Below are 18,076 nucleotides of genomic sequence, written 5' to 3'. Positions count from 1 at the left end.
CGAGGGGCCGGGCACGGCCCGCACAGCCCGCCGAGGGGCCGGGCACGGCCCGCACAGCCCGCCGAGGGGCCGGGCACGGCCCGCACACCCCGCCGAGGGGCCGGGCACGGCCCGCACACCCTGCACACCCTACACACCCCGCCGAGGGGCCGGGCACACCCCGCACACCCCGCCGAGGGGCCGGGCACAGCCCGCACACCCCGCCGAGGGGCCGGGCACGGCCCGCACACCCTGCACACCCCGCCGAGGGGCCGGGCACGGCCCGCACACCCCGCCGAGGGGCCGGGCACACGCCGCACACCCCGCTCAAGGCTCCCGCCCGTGCTCGGGGTGGTCACAGGGCTGGCGGTGACACAGGGGACACAGGGCGGCAGCACTGCAGCAGCGTGGGGGACACTGACACGGAGGCAGGCACAGCTCTGTCACCACAGGAGAGATCGGCCCAGTGCCTCCTTCAGCAGAAAGAGTGTCTCAGCTCTGTTCTGCAAGTTGTCACATCAGCCGTGTGACACAGCACTGCCATCTCTCTGAGAACTTGCTGCTCATAAAGATTGCAAGTTCTCAAATTCTTTGATAATAAGTTCTATATAAGGTGACCAATTTAGTGCCATGGGATCTTTTGCATCTGTTCTCATTAATGACTCCAGCCTTTGGTCAAATTTCAGCCCAGTGGTTATATTTTACCTAATGAAGTTAAGTCATCTTGATATCAGTTTCTCATTGCCAGGTCACAACAGGTGCCAGCACTCACAGCTGCCATGTCAGGTGGGGGCTCCAGCAGAGGCTCCAGCAGTGCTGCCAGGGCTGCCCCGCGCCCTCCCCTCCTGCCCCAGCCAGTGCCCAGCCTGGAGCAGCCTCAGCATCTCCTCAGAGGAGCTCCCAGTACACACCAGCACTGCAGTTATTTACCTGGTGGGGTTTGGTCCGTTCAGCACACGCGCTTAGACTGAAAAAAACCCAAGCAAGACTTCTAGGAAGAAATTCCATGAACACTGAGAAAACATCATTAACCTGTTTTCTGAATTTATAAATTTCAAAATCCCCATTCTTCCTACAGAACTTTAATTCTATGATTAAAAGCAAAATTCAGTATTCAGAATTACACTGTTTCTGTTTTAATTACTGCTTCGCTACTGACTGTGTACACACTTTACCTGAAATTTTCACAAGGTTGATGATACTGGCAGAATTTAAAGGTGACTACACTATTTAGCGTGGAACCATCTGCTGGGACTGTGGCTTTGAGCTTTTGGAACTTTCTCAACCTCAGGAGACTAATAAATATATCTTACAGTAGAACTACACTGCTGGCATCTGTTTAAAAATGAACAAACAGACAAAGAGATTATAAATATATAACTGTATTTTATTTTTAATATTAAATATTTTTAAATTACAAGCAGTTTCTTGAATCACACTATGCATGATAATCAATATACAGTAGAAATTACAATTTAAAAATGTACACAATTTAAAGACATTTTGACCTGAAATTTCATTAACTATGATATATTGCCATAAACCTCATACCTGTATTAAATTACAATAGGAAAACCTCATACCTATGATTTTGTTACAGAGTTTCTCATTTACAAATAGAATTGAACATTATATATACACACACATCAGTACCATTTATCATTTAAGTTACACCTACATCTGTGCAAGTTCAAACAATTTCATAAACAAAACTAACTGTAAGTCATATTCAAGTTTCTGAAAAACAGGCTGCTGGTATTACAAATACTTATTTTCAATAAGTTTATATGATGTTTGACTCTCCTCTAGATTTTTTCCCATTTTGTACCAAAACCATTAACATGTATGACTTAAAGCTGAAGTAATTTTTTGAAGTAACTCCATTCTTATTTAAGGCTATTTCTTATAAGGCTAATGTACTTGGATTCCACCTTTCACCAACTCCAACACAAATAGCCAAGTCACTGACACCTGACAATGCTGACATTTTAGGATAGTGCTTAATCATAAAAAAAAGTCTACCAACCAGCCTCCTCGTGAAAGATTGAGTATTACATAAAAATCTGCTAAAAATACTGATAAAAAGAATGAGGCTTAAATGGCTTTCACTAGTGCATCAACAAGGATATGAAAAAAGAGTTAAATCTGCTCATTTCCATGAAAATGGCAATTTCCATAAATGCGGTTATACACGGTGTATCTGCAGCTGGGGGATTTGGGAGAGTACAGGTGTTCCCACTGAAACTGGACACTCTTGTTGCTCTCTTGGCTTCTCACTACAGATCCTAATGTTCAAACAAACTTCTTTAGGTGGGAAAAATTAGATCTTTTAAATACCTTTAGTAGCCAAATTGAGACAATGCCTTCATTATTCAAACAATCCAGGTATTCTACTAGAGAAGGAACTAAGCTGTAACCAGTCTTCATAATAAACCATTGAAAATAGATACATGTACTTTTAAAACAGAGACCAGGCTTAAGTAGCTAGTGCAAGAAATTACATCGAGTGTAATGAATGATTTGGAACAAATCCCCTCATTAAAATGCAACATATTGGAATTACTGATTCATCATCATTGTGCCACTTGACTGCCAGGCAGATATATAAGTATTGCTAGTAGTTGATCAGATTTTTAAATACAATTTTTTACCCCAAAAGATAGTTTATATTATTGCAATCCAGCCTACTGGATTACTGAAATTAAAATTTAAGTGATCTGAGGTAACTTCAAATATTTATTTCTCTTCATTGTACAGCTAAAAAGGACATTACCTTGCTTAATATCATACACATCTAGTTTTGGGAAAAAATGCTCCTTTGGCAATTCATTAGCAATGAGTCCATTTGGACAAAGGAGTAAACTTTCACTTCCTGTGTAAGATTTTCTTTGAACCCAGGTAAAGAAAAAAAAAATCTTAGATTTCCATCAAGCTAAGGAAATTCCTGATGTGCAAGATAAACATCTGATTTTCCAGAATTACAAGAAACAAAATGCACAACCGAATTACAACACTCCGGAGCATAAACTTTTATTTAACCCAGGACTATCTTTTAAATCAAATGATTCAAAATTAAGGCTGAACTCCAGGTCTGACAGGTTTTTCACCATACAAGGCAGAGAAGCCCACATGTTCTTTGCAGACTATTATGCAGTTTCATTCTTACTATGGTGAGAATTAAAGACAGTTGAGATACCCTAAATCTAGCTGTATCAAGGAGTTTGGAATTATGGATTTTCTAAGCAATAGTTTGTGCACAAGGTCTATTACCAACACTTAAAAATATTTTCAGTAGCGCACAGCTTCCTTAAACCCTCTACAGTATATACTGTAAGCCTGTATTAAGAACTACTTGACTTTGCCTTCTAAATAATGTTTTGGAAAAGGTCCATAGGAAAATTCAGTTCCTCACTTCATACTGAAGAACAGTTCTGACTAACTGTGAACCTGAGTGCCTCATCAGAAAAAGGTATCTCAATTCATTGGCAACTTCAAACAACATGATAACTAAATCATTCCCTTTTAATCAGTATGGAAACCATTCTGGTTTAAGGGCTAAATAATGTTGGAAAAAAAAGCAGTTAACATATTCCTGTCATTTTTAAAGCAGGCTTAAAAATCAAAATTAACACAGAGGTATTAAAAAAAAAAAAAAAAATCACACATCTGAAAATATCTAGTCCTCCCATCTCTATATGAAGAAAATTCTCTGGTGACTGGATCTGGACACAGAGCACCTGGACCACCATTATCTCAAGCCCTGCCAAAACAGCCACTAAAATACAAAGTACTTCAGATTTCAGTGCATTTGTATTTTAGTACAGGTAAACAAACACAAAGCCAGGTAAACTGTTCCTATCAGTGCTTCCTACAGATCTGAACTGTGTAAGGCATTCCAAGAAGTCAGGGATTTGTTTCTCAACTGAACTCACTTTGGAGTAATAATTAAGGATATCTTTTTCCAAGCATTAACTGAGGATTAAATGAGAGGATTAAACCAGCTAAGTGCATGGTAGAGCAGGAAGGTTAAGCCCCCACAGGCTTCAGAGCAAACCTATTGTACTGCAGCCTTTGCTCAGGATGCATTTCAAGACATACCATCGAGCTCTGCAGACACCTTAAAATGGATCTGGCCCTATAACCTATACTGCAAATCTGGGCATTAACCATTAATCAAAATCTTAATTGTCATAACATCACTGAGAGGTAGGTTTACCACAGGCCTCTGAATGGAGCCCCGATCTGCAATCGGCCGAGGAGTGAGCTTCAAAATTCACAGAATGTACAGCTGAAGGGCCAAGTGTACCCAAATCCAGTCTATTGAAATTAGTCTTTTTGTAAGATTCATAAATTCCAGAGTTTTGTACAGCCAATTTTTCCTCTTCTTTCTCCAAGGCAGAAATTGTGGTAAAAACTGGAAGGCCCTTAACTGTGATATAGTCAGATGCTATTACAGTTTAAGCAGTCAGTAGGATCATATGTAGGAATTAAGAGACATTATCTCTTTCATCTAAAAATTCCAGAGTATATCATATATTCTTTTCCAGTTTCCTATAAAACATGAACACTAACAACCATTCTATAACCATTATCAATTTAGAAATGGTACTGAATATAAGATTTCAGCAAGTCTAACATAATACTCAGAAGTTATGTACGTTTTACAAGTACCGTGCATAGCAAAGGCTACAAAAAGGACAAATTAAACTGGATAACTGGGCCAATTCAACTTGTCTTATTTTCCTTGAAAGATTTAAGATTCTCATTCTGTACATCATCAGGAAATAAAGGAAGAATAATCCATAGTGCAATTGTAATAAGCAAAGTAATATGTAGTGATATCTTTTTGAATAAATATGGCTCACTACTGATCAACTATCATTCATACAGTTCCATCAACACAGCCACCTGTTGCACAGGACAGTTATACACAATTCTACAACAGGTGTATGTTCAAATAGATAATGAACTACATGGAAAAATATAAAAAGAATATTATACAATCTCATACATAAACCAGACTGTAGTGTAATTGCTTTACTTAAGTTATGTGAAAAATACTTCAAGTACTTGAAAACAGCGGCAGAATCGTCTTTCAATGAAAAGCAAAATTGCACTGATTTAAAAATACATTACAAAGTTAAATACACATTCAAATTAATGTCCTGATTTAACATTGCTTTCAGTGTTTACTTCCATTTCTCAGTACTTCTTGATTACCTGTGTCACTCCAGGAGGATCCAGAGTTTAGATAAAGAAGTTTCAAACACAAAGTCTATGTGTTTCATGTATGGAGTCCGAGCAAGTTTTAATTGATCTAATCTTTTTCTCCATCTTCACTGCTTCCTATTAGCAGAGGAAAGATCACAAGATACAGTGAGATTCTTCTGCACAACCCTCACTTCTTTGTAAGACTCTTGCTAGAACTTGGCATTCTGCTGTTTTGCCCTTCCAAGTTTTGGTTAATTTTTCCCTACACTTTCAACCTCTGTAAACATTTGGTTCATTTATTCATAGACATCTGCTTCAATCACACAGTTCAATGTCACTTCTTAGGACACACAAGGCAACGTAGGATCTCCAAAATATTCTCTCTTATCTCTAAGTTACTAAGCAGCAAATATTATCTAATCAATAGGCACAATACAAGAACAATACAACTCTATATAACACTGATTACATATTTATAGACATTGACCATTAGCAAAACTCTGCAATCAGTAATATTTATTTTTAATAATGCAATGTGTTATCAAGTGTAATAATACGCCAAACTGATTGAAGTGTGCTTATTTTTGCCTCTCTTAACCCTCAAAAATGTATCAAAGGTTAAAAAAGCCTTTGGTTACTGACAAGAAGACTTGGTAATAAATACTGCTAGTACTTAATATTGCTCTGAACAGATTGTTTGGCTCTCCTAACAAAAGCTATCCTATTCACACCTCTAGAAAACATGCTGCAGTTCTTGAGAGAATGTCAAGAATGCAATGTCTAAAAAATGATATGAAAAAGAAACTAAACTGTAAAATAAGCTTACACAATAATAGCAGAAACATTATGTTCCTGGCATCCTCATCCTGTGCAATGAAAACACAATGGTGACTTAGACACTACAAAAACCAGAATTAATAAATGCCTTCGTGTGGCAGGTACAACAGCAGTGCTTCAGATTGCAGAAGCTTCATTTATACAAATACAGCACTAGGGTTTTTAACATAAAAACTGAGAGCTTGTCCTGCAGACGTTCCTGTTTTAGGAACATTAGGAAGAAATAGGCTGTTCAACCACTACTTTGTACCAACTTGGATGCAAATAATCTCAATCTCCACAGAAAACTATGTCTTAACTGAAACACAAACACTGACCAAACTTTTATAGTGTTAAAAATGTACTTCTACATTTGGTATTTAAATAGGACAAGACTTGTTCTGTTACTTCTATCTTTACATAACAGTTTTAATTTGTACCTTTAAAGTAATTATTATAACTAAGTCACTTACCTCCTTGCTCTATATCCGAATCTGTAAGATGTGTAAGAGAAAAGCTTGCCATGTTTGCAGGAGAGATGGAGAATCTGGAATAAGGGGATGAATGGGACCAGTTCTGATCAAGAGTCCGCGAAGGCGGAGGTGGAGAGAAGTACTTTGATGGCTGAAGGGCTGGTTTAGAACCAATGAGACTATTAGCTGCCTTGGATATAAAGGATGGCTCTGGAGAAGAGAAGTCATCATCCCACTCAAAACCCCCACCTTGGGGAGGAAAATAAAAGAAGAAAAAAGCAGCATTACAGTATTGTCATGTAAGGTCACCCAGAGTTGTACAAGTAGATTGGAAGATTGCATTTAAGCCCAAATTAAAGCTGTAGCCGTAGCCCTGGGCAGGGTTCTAGCCCAGGGAGTCACAAAGATTTGTCACCTAGTTTTGGCTACCTCTCAGGCAACCCTGGACACATCAATATATAAACAGCCAGTATCACATCCCAGCTTTGCTCCTCAGGAACAAAAGAATCTGAGCCCAGCTGCAGTGTGTGCTTAGGATGCAAAATTGCAGCCAATATGGTCCAGTGAATTTACAGATCACATATAGTTTAATGACTTCTCATAAAAGGCTCTGCATAAAACAATCTCTGCCCCTGCTGTGCATAAATATATTCATGTACCTTCTTCATCTGTTGAGCTTTCCGAATTTGCAAATCTGTTTAAGTAACCAGGACTGGAAGATGGAACAGGAGAGCTGCCAGCACCTTCCCCGTTCACGTCTATCCCACGGCTTCCCAGCTCCTTCGTTGGTGTTTCCTAAGGCAAACAAAGTCACTTATTTAACTCTTTTTACACAATGTCTCCGTGCCTTCAGACACCAGCACCCACAAATACACTCCTCCATCCTGCCATCAAGTCAAATGCGGAATTAAAAGGTCTGTAAACTGTTGCAACACAACAACCAGACTCTGAGTTACAGATTAGCACATTCACTTACTTCTAAAGAAAGCTGCATCACATCTATGCTAAAATGCATGCAGGAAATTACTACTTAAATATTATTTACGATATAAAATGGTTTCATGTTTCTAGGAACAAAGCTAAAATATCTTCCAATTGAAAACAGTTCCCATATCAGCTTAACATGGGTAGGGTTTTTTTTTCCTCTTTAATAAAGCCTTATCCCAACTTTTTTTTTTTTTTTAATCTCCTAATCGTGTTCAGGATAAAGAAACAGACTTTGTACAGCCGGTATTGGAAGCAGCCAACATTTTATCAGTTATTGTAATAAAAAGTAAAGCGTTCGACAACTAAGAGCAGTTTAAACACAGCTGATTTTTTCTTTCCTCTCTGACAAAAGGATTACTATTCTCCAGGCTGCCTAAACACAAATAAATCACCTACGTTTTCTATTCCAAAACAGCTAACTCTAATATTTATGTGCGTCATCATAAGCAACATTTTCAAAGCTTGACAATGTGACTGTTCTTTTAAACTCACTGGACTAGTTTAGTTGCCATAATGCTAAAATACAATCCCCTCTGTATCCAGTTACAGAAGTTAAAAATTGATAAAGCTGATAGGGAAACAAAAGTAACCTTGAATTTTATAAGCAGATCACTGTGTCACTGAACATGAATCCCACAGGATTAATAAAAATTAGCATTACCATCTAAATACTGTTCTCATCTTAGATTATGATCTTAGATAAATTTACCTTAGTGCTAACTAATGTAAGATTCAGAGTTAGGTTTCAGATTGAGTTTTAGAAGGTTTTTTGCTTTCTTCCTTCCTTTTATAAAGCATCTTAGAGACTTCAAACTCATTAAACAGATAAATTGCTTCTATAAAGTTACAACAATATTCTGTCAAAATAAAATAATTAAATCTTGTCCATAGCAATGCTGTCTCACATTTTCAAATTAAATACATCTTACAAAGAGCAGAAAAGCATCACTAAAACCATGTTTCATTCAGGACATGCAGTCAAGGGTCCAACAGCAATGGAGATTCAGGATTTGGCAACCAGAGCCAAACCCTCCTTGACTTCAGATTAGTGCTGCTATTCTACCAGCAGCACAAAACTGCACCTACTCAAGTCACAAACTTCTTTTTTCCTTATATATAAATATTATTATTTTACATATATGTATTCTTATATAGCCTTAATATATAAAGAAAAAATAACTCACATCATGAAGAAGCTGTAACCCCGCCAAAACAAGAAAGGTATTTTTGTAACAAGGTTTTCCCAAATATTAAGCAATTAATTCAATTACTACTTGTTTAAAGAAAAACAAAATCAAATAAAATAAATAAAATATTTAAAAACTTTACTTAGTAATTAAAAAGAAGGGTACCTGGTCAAACAAATAGACTGTCACATCATCAAAGAACGTTACAGCCTTTTTCTCATCTTTCCAAAGATCAGGCTGCCTTTCATTAAGAGGTTTTGGAAGTTTCAACAAGCTTCTCAAATGTTTTCCATCATCTTTGTCAGTAACTATCTCAGGTACTTGATGAACAGTTTCATCTTCACTGTCAGAACTCAGACTATGCATATGAAAAGTCCTCATGTCATCCTCAGAATCACTGTTTTCATCTTCCTCATCTGCATCATCACCATCTTCTAAATCAAGCATTCCAGACACGCTGAGCTTGCCGAGGTATTTTCCTTCAATATCTGGCTCTTTCAATTTTTGTCCTTCTGTGTGATAGAAGGACTTCTCACTGTTGCTCAGATCTAAAGCCATGTTGTGCACAGGCTTTAAGTCTCTGTGTGAAAGGAGTTCTGAAGTGTTAGTGCCAACACAAGACACACTTTTATGGGGAGTCTCAGATAGTTTTATTTCATCCCTCAGGTTACCTTCCACCACCATTTCCAGGGAAGTTAGAGTTGCCTCAGCCCACTCATCAGGACACCCCTGCATTCTTTCATGCATCTCTTGGATCTCTAAATTGTGGTTTAGCTCCAGTTTCGAGTTTTGATTATCATCATCCTGGTAATTCCTCACATCACACGTTTGCTGTCTCTCTTCAAAACCAGAAACCTCTTCAGTGTGATTCTCTCCTCTGTTGGAGGAAACAACACACACAGTCTCTCTGGACAGATTTACAGACTCTTCTGGTTTTTTATCTGGCTCAGAATCATTATCAGAGAAATAGGCCGAGTCTCTATAAGAGTTTTGATTTCCACTCAGAAAAACCACTGGGGTTATTTCAAAATTGCTGTTCACTGCATCCAAACAAGCTGCTGCTTCTGACACAATGATGACTGGATTAGAAGGCAAAGCACTGACACTGCTCTCGCTCACAACACACAGAGCAGTATCCACACTGGAAGCATCCTCAACAGGGACATGGGAAGTCCATTCTGGAGATTCCAGGTTTTCTGTTTCATAGCCACTGTCAGCAGGTTTATCTGGTGGCAGAAGCTTCTGAGGACTTTGAGCCTGTAAAGATTCTAAAACCTCATTCACATCTAAAGAATCCAAAGAATCAGGAGTCTCTAAGGCTTGTTCTACAGTTTGTATAGGAGATGGGCTGTCTTCCAAAAGACTATCCTGACTTGTACAATCTGAAGCAGCAACAGAAATTGAGGTCACCTCTTCTGGAACATCCTTACAGTTCTCAAAATGATTTGATGTTTCTTGCATTTCCTCCAATAAACATTCATTTTTTTTTAATATGGGAGAACCACCTTGCAAGTTTTTTTTCCTGTCTTCCTGATCACTGCATTTTTCTCTATTAAAATTTATTTCATCAGCCTTGAAAATCATTCCCTGTTTCATCCGTGCATCACACTCATCTGTTTCAGCAGCACCACTATAGTATGGACCGTTTCCAACATTATTATTTTTGGCATTATAAGATAGCTCTTCTTGACAGAGAACATCGGTGTTACAGGACATGACTTCATTCACTTCTACATTTAGAAATTTCCCCTCATCCTTCAAAACAGGAAGATTTGCACAGTTATCACATGAATTATGTGCTGTGGGTGGACTAGAGGATGCCTGCATCTCTACAGGAGTCTGAGACTGGGAACTGGGATCTTTATTCATTGTCACTGGGTTGAAATTTTCATCTTTCATTGTTCTAAGACTTTCATGTATTAAAGAAAAGACCTGCGCATTTTCAGCCAGCTCAGGCTCTACAGAGTTTCTTTTTGAGGTTTCTAATATACTTTTTAGAACATCATCTGAGTTCTGCCCAAAATCACTGCTGGTTTTGTTAGGCAATAACCCTGTTAATAAGTTTTTCTCTTGAAGAAATAAGAAGTTATCAGAAAGTTCTTCTAAAGTTACCAGGTCCGACTGGTTAGAGATATTTTCACATAATGAAACTGTTTCATTTTCAGAAGCATGACTAGAATGCTCCTTTTCAGAACAGTCTACTGCCTTTCCACCATCTGTGTTTGAGTTCAAAACAGCTGGTTTAAAGTCTTTAGGAGAATCATCAGCAAACCCAAGAATTTTTCTATTTGTCAGTTCTTCTGATTTATCCATGTCATTAAATATACTCTGGAAAGGACTTTCTGGACTACCAGTAGCAGGCAAAAATTCCTCTTTAGGATCTGTATTGTAGTGGAAGAAGTCCCCATCAGTACTAGATTCTTCAACGTCAAGATCCCTGAGAACCGTGAAATGAGAACTTTTTTCTTGTACAGCCTCTTGGTGATCAACTTCTGTTGTTAATACAACTGATTGGTTATCAAAACTCATGCTGCAGCCACTTCCTTTTTCCTCTAACTGGATATAGTAGTCATTTCCAACAGAAAGTTTGTGTGCATCAAACACAGGTAACACGCCAGGGACAGAAAGTGATGCCTCTTGACCGCTTCCATCCTGCGCTCCTGGTCCTTGCTCTGAGAGTGACCTCTCAAAAACCTCCACTGGATAGAAAATACTTGTGTAGGTCATGGCTTCATCAGGATTCACATGACCACATTCATCAAAGTGATCGTGTTTAGCTGCCTCCCAGATGTATTCAAAGCTGAGACCATGGCTCGTTTCGGTCACAGTCAGAACCTCCTCCAGCTCATGGCCAAGTCTATCTCCTGTGAAGTGATCCAAGATTGGGAATGCAGAATTACTTGCTTCTCTGTTTGAGGTGTTTGGTTTCAGAGCATTCCACTGCTGTTCAAAATCGATCTCCGAGTCCCTTTGGCTTTGCATGCGGAGGTAAGTTAAAAGCCTGTGCACTTCTTCTGCCGTCGGTCTCTTTTCTGGAGGCAGCCAACAGAACTGCAGAACTTCATACCTACACAAATAAAAACATGTTTCAATAGGTGTCACAGTGAAAAGGAATTTAAAGAATTCAGACCTAACAAGCCTCAGAGTACCAGTATCACTGGCAGGAACTTCCATCTCTAGCAAGTCCTTTTACTTCCTTTACCTAGGGTTTGTTCGCTGAGTTTCTGTGTAGCAATTTCAATGTATTTAAGAGAACTGAGTAATTTGAGAAACTTCTTCAGCAGCTTTAAGAATAAATAGAAACATTTAAAGCTTACCATCTATCAGAGTATGGCTGCTCCAGGCGTGGCTTGAAGGGTTTAACCTGCTTCTCCTTGATGACATGGGTTAGGACTTCCCTGTCAGAGAAGTCTGAGTAAGGCCGAGCACCATTCTCAAAGAGCTCCCATAACGTCACACCCAGGGACCTGCAAAAGAGCAGCAAACAACTGGGCATTCTCATTTCTCAGAACTATTTTAGAGTGGCTTTTCTAAGAAAGGATATGCAAAGCATAACTGGCAAAAAGAAAAAAATACTACTCCCCATTGTCACTAAAATAACTTCAGAACTTGTTCATTCACTTTGACAGTATGTTAAAAACCTGAAGAATAAAGTTGCTTGAGGGCAACAACAAAGGAGGCAACAAAATACAGAAAGTCTCAAATTATTTGATCACAGAAAACCTCCACATAAAATATTATCTTTTCAACAATTTAAAAATAAATAGTTAAATTTTTTAATATGGTGTATAGAAATGATATTTTAAAACTTTATAGTTGGTCCAACAGAAGAGAAAAAGCTTTCATGAGAAATTTAAGTCATAGGTCAAACCGCTAGAAAACTCATCTTTGGTCCAGAATTCATAGAATTCCTTATTGTCAAGCTGCAGCGGTGAAAAGCTGCCTCTGCTCAGTGCTGCATCTGTACTGTATCCAACAGAATCACATTTTCACTGATTACAGTCAATGCTGATCCTTAGAGAATCTTTCTGTGCTCGAAATACAAAGTAACTGACTCTGCACAAAAAATAATTTCGATTGGAAGGGGTGTCCGGAATCATCTAGTCCAAACCTGTTCAAAGCAGCTCTGCGTAAGAGGCACTAAAACACAAGTTGGAAACCTTCAGACCATGGCTGCTTGTAGCCCAGATGAACAGCATGAGCTGAGGAAGCTTCCTTGGAGGATGGAAGCAAATTAGTTTTTACATCATTTCTATATACCCCACTTGCTTTCTGCAGCCCTACTTTCAAAGCACCAAGCAAAGCCTAGTTTACTATTTAATATCTTTTGAATATAAAGGAGGAATTAACTACAATGTTTTCAGAAATGTTAGCCTAACCCACAATTTCCATTATCCAGATTTCTTGGGGCTTGAGAACTGAAGTGGAACTTGGCAATTTCAAAAACGTTCATCTTCAAGAGTTCACCAGCCATTGTCTATCAGCTCTTTGGCAGCAGAAACCATCAGTTAATTGCTGCTCTCAAATGCTGCAGCAAGAATGCAGCACTTTAATTAAAATGCCACTGGTCTACCAACTGAACTTCATCAGGCTCTAGTGGGATCAAATTTTTATGTCACTCACAGCTACTTACTCTTGGAAAAATCATTTACCATTTCTTTCCTTTATAAACATCTGAAGATATTTTTATTAATATAAGCACCTATTATTCTGCTAAACATTTTTGCTTGCACCAACTTTCTCTCAACAGATTTCTAAGCATCTTTCCAAAGCAGGATATAGTTACAGGTTTACAGAGATCAACCTACTGTACATCTGATGAATCAGGCTAATTTAAATATTATTTACTCCTTCATGTAACATTTGAAAATATGCTCACAAAACTCTCACGGAAATTTTTTTTAAGCCTTCTACATACCATATGTTACTGTATTTATTTTGCTCTGCTGATAACAGTCTGTCTTGAAAACTTGTTACTAACTCAGGTGCAGTCCATCGTAGAGGAACAAATTTCTTCTCGTCTGTCTCAATATAATCTTCCTAAATTATTGATAAAAATGAAGAAAAAAAACCAACATAAAAAGGCTGAACATACATTGGACCAACTTCCAGACAGTGACAGTCCTTCCCTTAATATGTTTTTATGTGATGCCTATGTAAAAAATTAGAATTAAAAAAAATAATCCCATTTTATCCCAAGCAGCAGAGAATAATGCTAATGAGGAAAGTCATTCACTGGTCACTGCATAGCAGAGATTTGAATGTCAATTTCTTGTTTAAGGTTTGGTACTTAAAAAATGGTTTCGTTAATGTCTAATTTTTCATTTTCTTGATATACTTTAATATTTTGAATATTCTCATTAAGAAATTTGAACTTTTCTTTCAAATGTGTTCTTAAAACACAACAAAATTAGTTTGTTCATATTGTAGGACTACTGTAAATAGGACCAAAAAAAGGGTAGATTTAGCAGAAGATTCCAGAAGCATAAACTCTACTCATCTCCAGAAAGGTACCTATTCTGGTACGTGAACTTGCTACAGTTATTTGCCAGTAATACTTTGAAAGTTCATTATTCAAATAAAGGCCAATCTAGTATCAGCTTAATTTCAAGCATGCTTGCTGTAACCCTGGCCCCCAAATTCTTTAAAAAAGTGGTCCATGACAAGATTAACTTACCTTATACCTGCTGAATCCTATACCGTAATCTCCCACTTTGACATTTAAATCCGACGTAAGGAAGCAATTCCGTAAGGCCAAGTCACTGCAAAGGCAAACCAATAAACAGTGAGACAAACCAGGTCTTCAATGCAAATTCAGGCAAATGGCTTAACAGAAGCGACAATACTGAGAACAGTCAGGTCATACTTTGAAGTATCAAATGAAAAAACCAAAAAAACTATTGAAAAAAAATTAGAATCTAAAAATCAAGGACTTGTGCAGAGTCAAAGGTTACAGTTGCAAGTAACAGGAGCAGCTCAGTAACACAAAAGTGCTAAGGATTCAGCATCCACTCTAGATACACTTCAGCAATCCTCTGCATGAGCTGTAGGCTGATCCCATAGATCTAAACCCTACTGAAGACTGAGGCAGGCTGGGTGCAAGGAAGGGGTGCTCCTGGAGCTCCTGCAGCTCCCCTCCTGATCCTCTTCTGAGGAAATGACTCCAGTCCCTGCACTCCTCTCATGACCAACTCACATGCCGTGCAAGCCCAGGCACGGGAACCGGGGAGAGTAATTTCTAAAGTGCAGTTGTGATCTAAACCAAACATTTAGATAGTTTTCTTGCTGCTTACATTTTTATTAAGTTTTAGAACCTACACATGCCAACAACTGATTCCATATCTCACTGGAATACTGTGGCCACTACAGCTCTATACAAACACTCATCACTTCCAGAAAAAACAAACACTGACAGGGTTTTCTCCTTAGAGAGGACTTATCGGACAAGATTTGTTTTGTGGCCCAAAGGCTGTGATTTCCCTCAGGCACTCCCACGGCTTCAAAGGAGAATCAATTTAGAGCCACAGAACCAAGCAGACTCTGCATTCAGGAATCCAAAGAAAACTAAACGCAGTAACAAGGAATCACTTTTCAAGATTTCATACAAAACCCCTAGACTATTATGCTGCCCTGCATAAAAACTTCAAGCTGCAATCACTTCTCTAGAGCAATGGTGTAGACTCCTAAGCATTCCAACTACACACAGCATTTACAAGCAGTTACTTCATTCTGCTCACAATCCTCTCATGGAGATTACAGGGGCTGTTCACATGCTACAGTGATGTCACCCCTCTTCACGCCTATCACTGCATGGCTTGCATTTTGTCATAAGCAAAATCTATCAGCAATTCAGATTAAGTGAAAATAATAATTTACAATATGATACTGAGTAACCAGTAATATCTAACATCTACAGTAAAATTCCTTAAGTAACAAACCCATACATTACACATAAACCAGAACTACAGACAGACTTTGAAAAAGATCCACAGAAAAAGTAATGTATTTCATAGAAGTCCTCCAATAAACAAATCACCAAGCTCTTGAATAGACACAGAACTTGCTTCCAGTTTCTACCATAAACCAGACCACAAATACAAACCAGCACTGCTGCCGTAATAATACAAAGAAGCAGTTTTAGAAAACCCATCATGCAAACTCAGAAATTTATGCAAGTTTAATGAAGCTGGAACTGTGGCTGCGACAGCAAAGAGCTCAGCAGACTAATTGCTCAAATATTTCACTTCTCAGTTTCACAGAGGGGACGAGGCAATTAAGTGCCCTGGAAGAATTCTACCTTTGCTTCTGTTGGCTTAAAAAAAGTCTCTGAAGCACAAATGGTGTGAAAGGCACAGCTTGTCTGCTACAAAGAAAGATGATGTTTTCCTTTCCAGAGTCATTGAACTACACAGGTCAGAAACACATCTATAACCTTCAAGTATGCCCCAGAGCTTGCCAAATGGTTTTATACTATTTAAATAAATATCCTGGAAGAGACAAATTGTTTGCTGCTTGAATTTACCACTAACAACAAAATCACTGATGCTGGAGCTTTACCACTTACTCTGACAGCATCAGGATAGTGTTGCTAGAAGTAAACATTACAATGAGAATCTTGCAGATCCACAGATTAATTATTTACCAAGTTTATCTGTATTTCACTGAAAATGTACTGGTAAATTTAATACCTACAGAGCCATGCTGCTGCAAGAGAAGAAACTGATCCCTCTGTTAGACAGGTACAACTGGTATTTACCTTCAAGTCACTTGAAATTGTTAAATGGGTTAAAAGAAGAGCTCTGTTCATCAGCCACCAGCTGAGTCCAGGCTTTGGGGATTTTTCAGGGTTTTGTTGCTGTTTTAAACCTTCACCTTTTTAAGACTGAGGTTTGAGAGCTCATTTCTCCCTGAACACAAGGTCTCTGCCTTCCCTAAGCAGCAAGATGTGCACTGATTTGCTGAAAGGGTGATACAAAAGCTGGTTCTCCAGCAGAGAACAGACTGCCAAAGTAGTTACCTTGTGGTACCCAAGGTTTCACCAGGTAAGCCACATTTGGAGAACAAGTACTCTTTAATTTTAGTCATCTTAGAGGTTAATGACTTCCAGTTCCTTAACACCTTTACATTTAAAGTAAAAAAAAAAGTTTGTATTTTTCTGGGCAACTTGTTTCATGAATAAATTTTCCCAGTCTTCTGCAACAACTGCCATTCTTTCAGTATTGATATGTTAACTTTAATTAAAAATAATTAATTAAAAATAAATATAGCATTTCCCCTAATGGGAACAAGATTCCTCCCCTAGCATGATTACTTTGAAATCTGACTACCTCCTTTAGTGAAGATTTAAAGGTTACATGGACAACAATTCAGTGAGAGAATACCCCTTTCAGTCAGATTTTCCCTCTAAACTCAGCTTCCTCCTTACTGCATAAGAGAGGTATTGGGGTTTTTTTTCCATTTTTAGTAACACAGGTAACATTAGCAAAGAGAAGTTCTAAATTTCTACAATCTAGTAAGAATTCACAGCAGGTAAGATTCGTTCTAATTGAATTTTAACATTCCATCCGTCCCTCCACAATAAACAAAATTAGTTTGACTTGGCCAAGAATTAATCCAACAACTACATGTGGACTGGCCTGGCAGCAGGTTGTGTTCTCTGGGCTGCAAACCCCAAGAGCAGGTGATCAGCTTTCAGGCAGGTGGAGCTGGAACACCACACCACTGCAGCTCAGTTAGCACCTTCATTAGCATCACACCTTCATGCCTCAGGATACTGCACATGTTTGTGGAAATAGAGTCCTCAACACCCCTGGGTTTTAATGAGAACACCCAGATGAATTTCAGAGTGCATCCTGACTGACTGGCCTCTCTCTGGAGCCTACCTGTGCACAAAGTTGTGTTTGTGCATTACAGCGAGGCCAGCGGCGATCTCGCACGCCATTCTCTGGAGCAGCATTATCTGAGACTCTCCTTTAATGTGCTCCTGCTCATTGCAGATGTACGTTTTCAGGTCACCCTGGAAAAGAATTTGAAGATATTTATTAACCTTATATGTTGGTTGAATCTGAAAAAATTATTTTTAATAATGATCCAACTGACCACATTATTTATTTTTCATCTTTATGCTCAATAAAATAAAGCTCCTCAAGTTTCCAGTCTCCATAAAGGATCTTATAACTGTCATCTAAGGCACATGGCATTGTCCTTAAGGGTTTTTAATCTAATCTTTTACTAATTAACACCCTGGATGAGACTACCACATAAAACCTGTCATGCAATAATAACTTCCATTATAAAAAACCCAGAGCTTGATGAGCCTCTGCTTTTAAATGAGATGAGTTTTCAAGTGCTCTAAATCAGCAAAGCTGTCTGTCTGGAATTTGTAAGGGGCTGGAAGGGAGAGACTAGAGAAGAGAGTTTCAG

The 18,076-nt window shown here is 38.5% G+C and overlaps 1 protein-coding gene across 1 annotated transcript in view; it reads right to left on the bottom strand.

Moving 5' to 3' along the window:
- Nucleotides 1-1,350: 1,350 nt before the first annotated feature.
- The window catches only part of LMTK2 (lemur tyrosine kinase 2), a 41,580-nt gene continuing 24,854 nt past the window's right edge, over nt 1,351-18,076 (bottom strand). The window contains exons 7-14 of the mRNA XM_040079433.2: nt 17,536-17,669; nt 14,331-14,415; nt 13,572-13,693; nt 11,971-12,120; nt 8,819-11,720; nt 7,139-7,274; nt 6,480-6,728; nt 1,351-5,325 (exon numbers count right to left, since the gene is read on the bottom strand). Of these exons, the coding sequence (XP_039935367.1) occupies nt 5,297-5,325; nt 6,480-6,728; nt 7,139-7,274; nt 8,819-11,720; nt 11,971-12,120; nt 13,572-13,693; nt 14,331-14,415; nt 17,536-17,669 (3,807 nt within the window). The 3' untranslated portion in view covers nt 1,351-5,296. The remainder of the gene's footprint in view (nt 5,326-6,479; nt 6,729-7,138; nt 7,275-8,818; nt 11,721-11,970; nt 12,121-13,571; nt 13,694-14,330; nt 14,416-17,535; nt 17,670-18,076) is intronic.

The sequence above is a fragment of the Hirundo rustica genome, chromosome 15, assembly GCF_015227805.2.
Source record: "Hirundo rustica isolate bHirRus1 chromosome 15, bHirRus1.pri.v3, whole genome shotgun sequence".
Lineage (NCBI taxonomy): Eukaryota > Metazoa > Chordata > Aves > Passeriformes > Hirundinidae > Hirundo > Hirundo rustica.
Note: the sequence above shows the minus strand (reverse complement) of the source record. Positions and strands in the feature narration are given on the sequence as shown.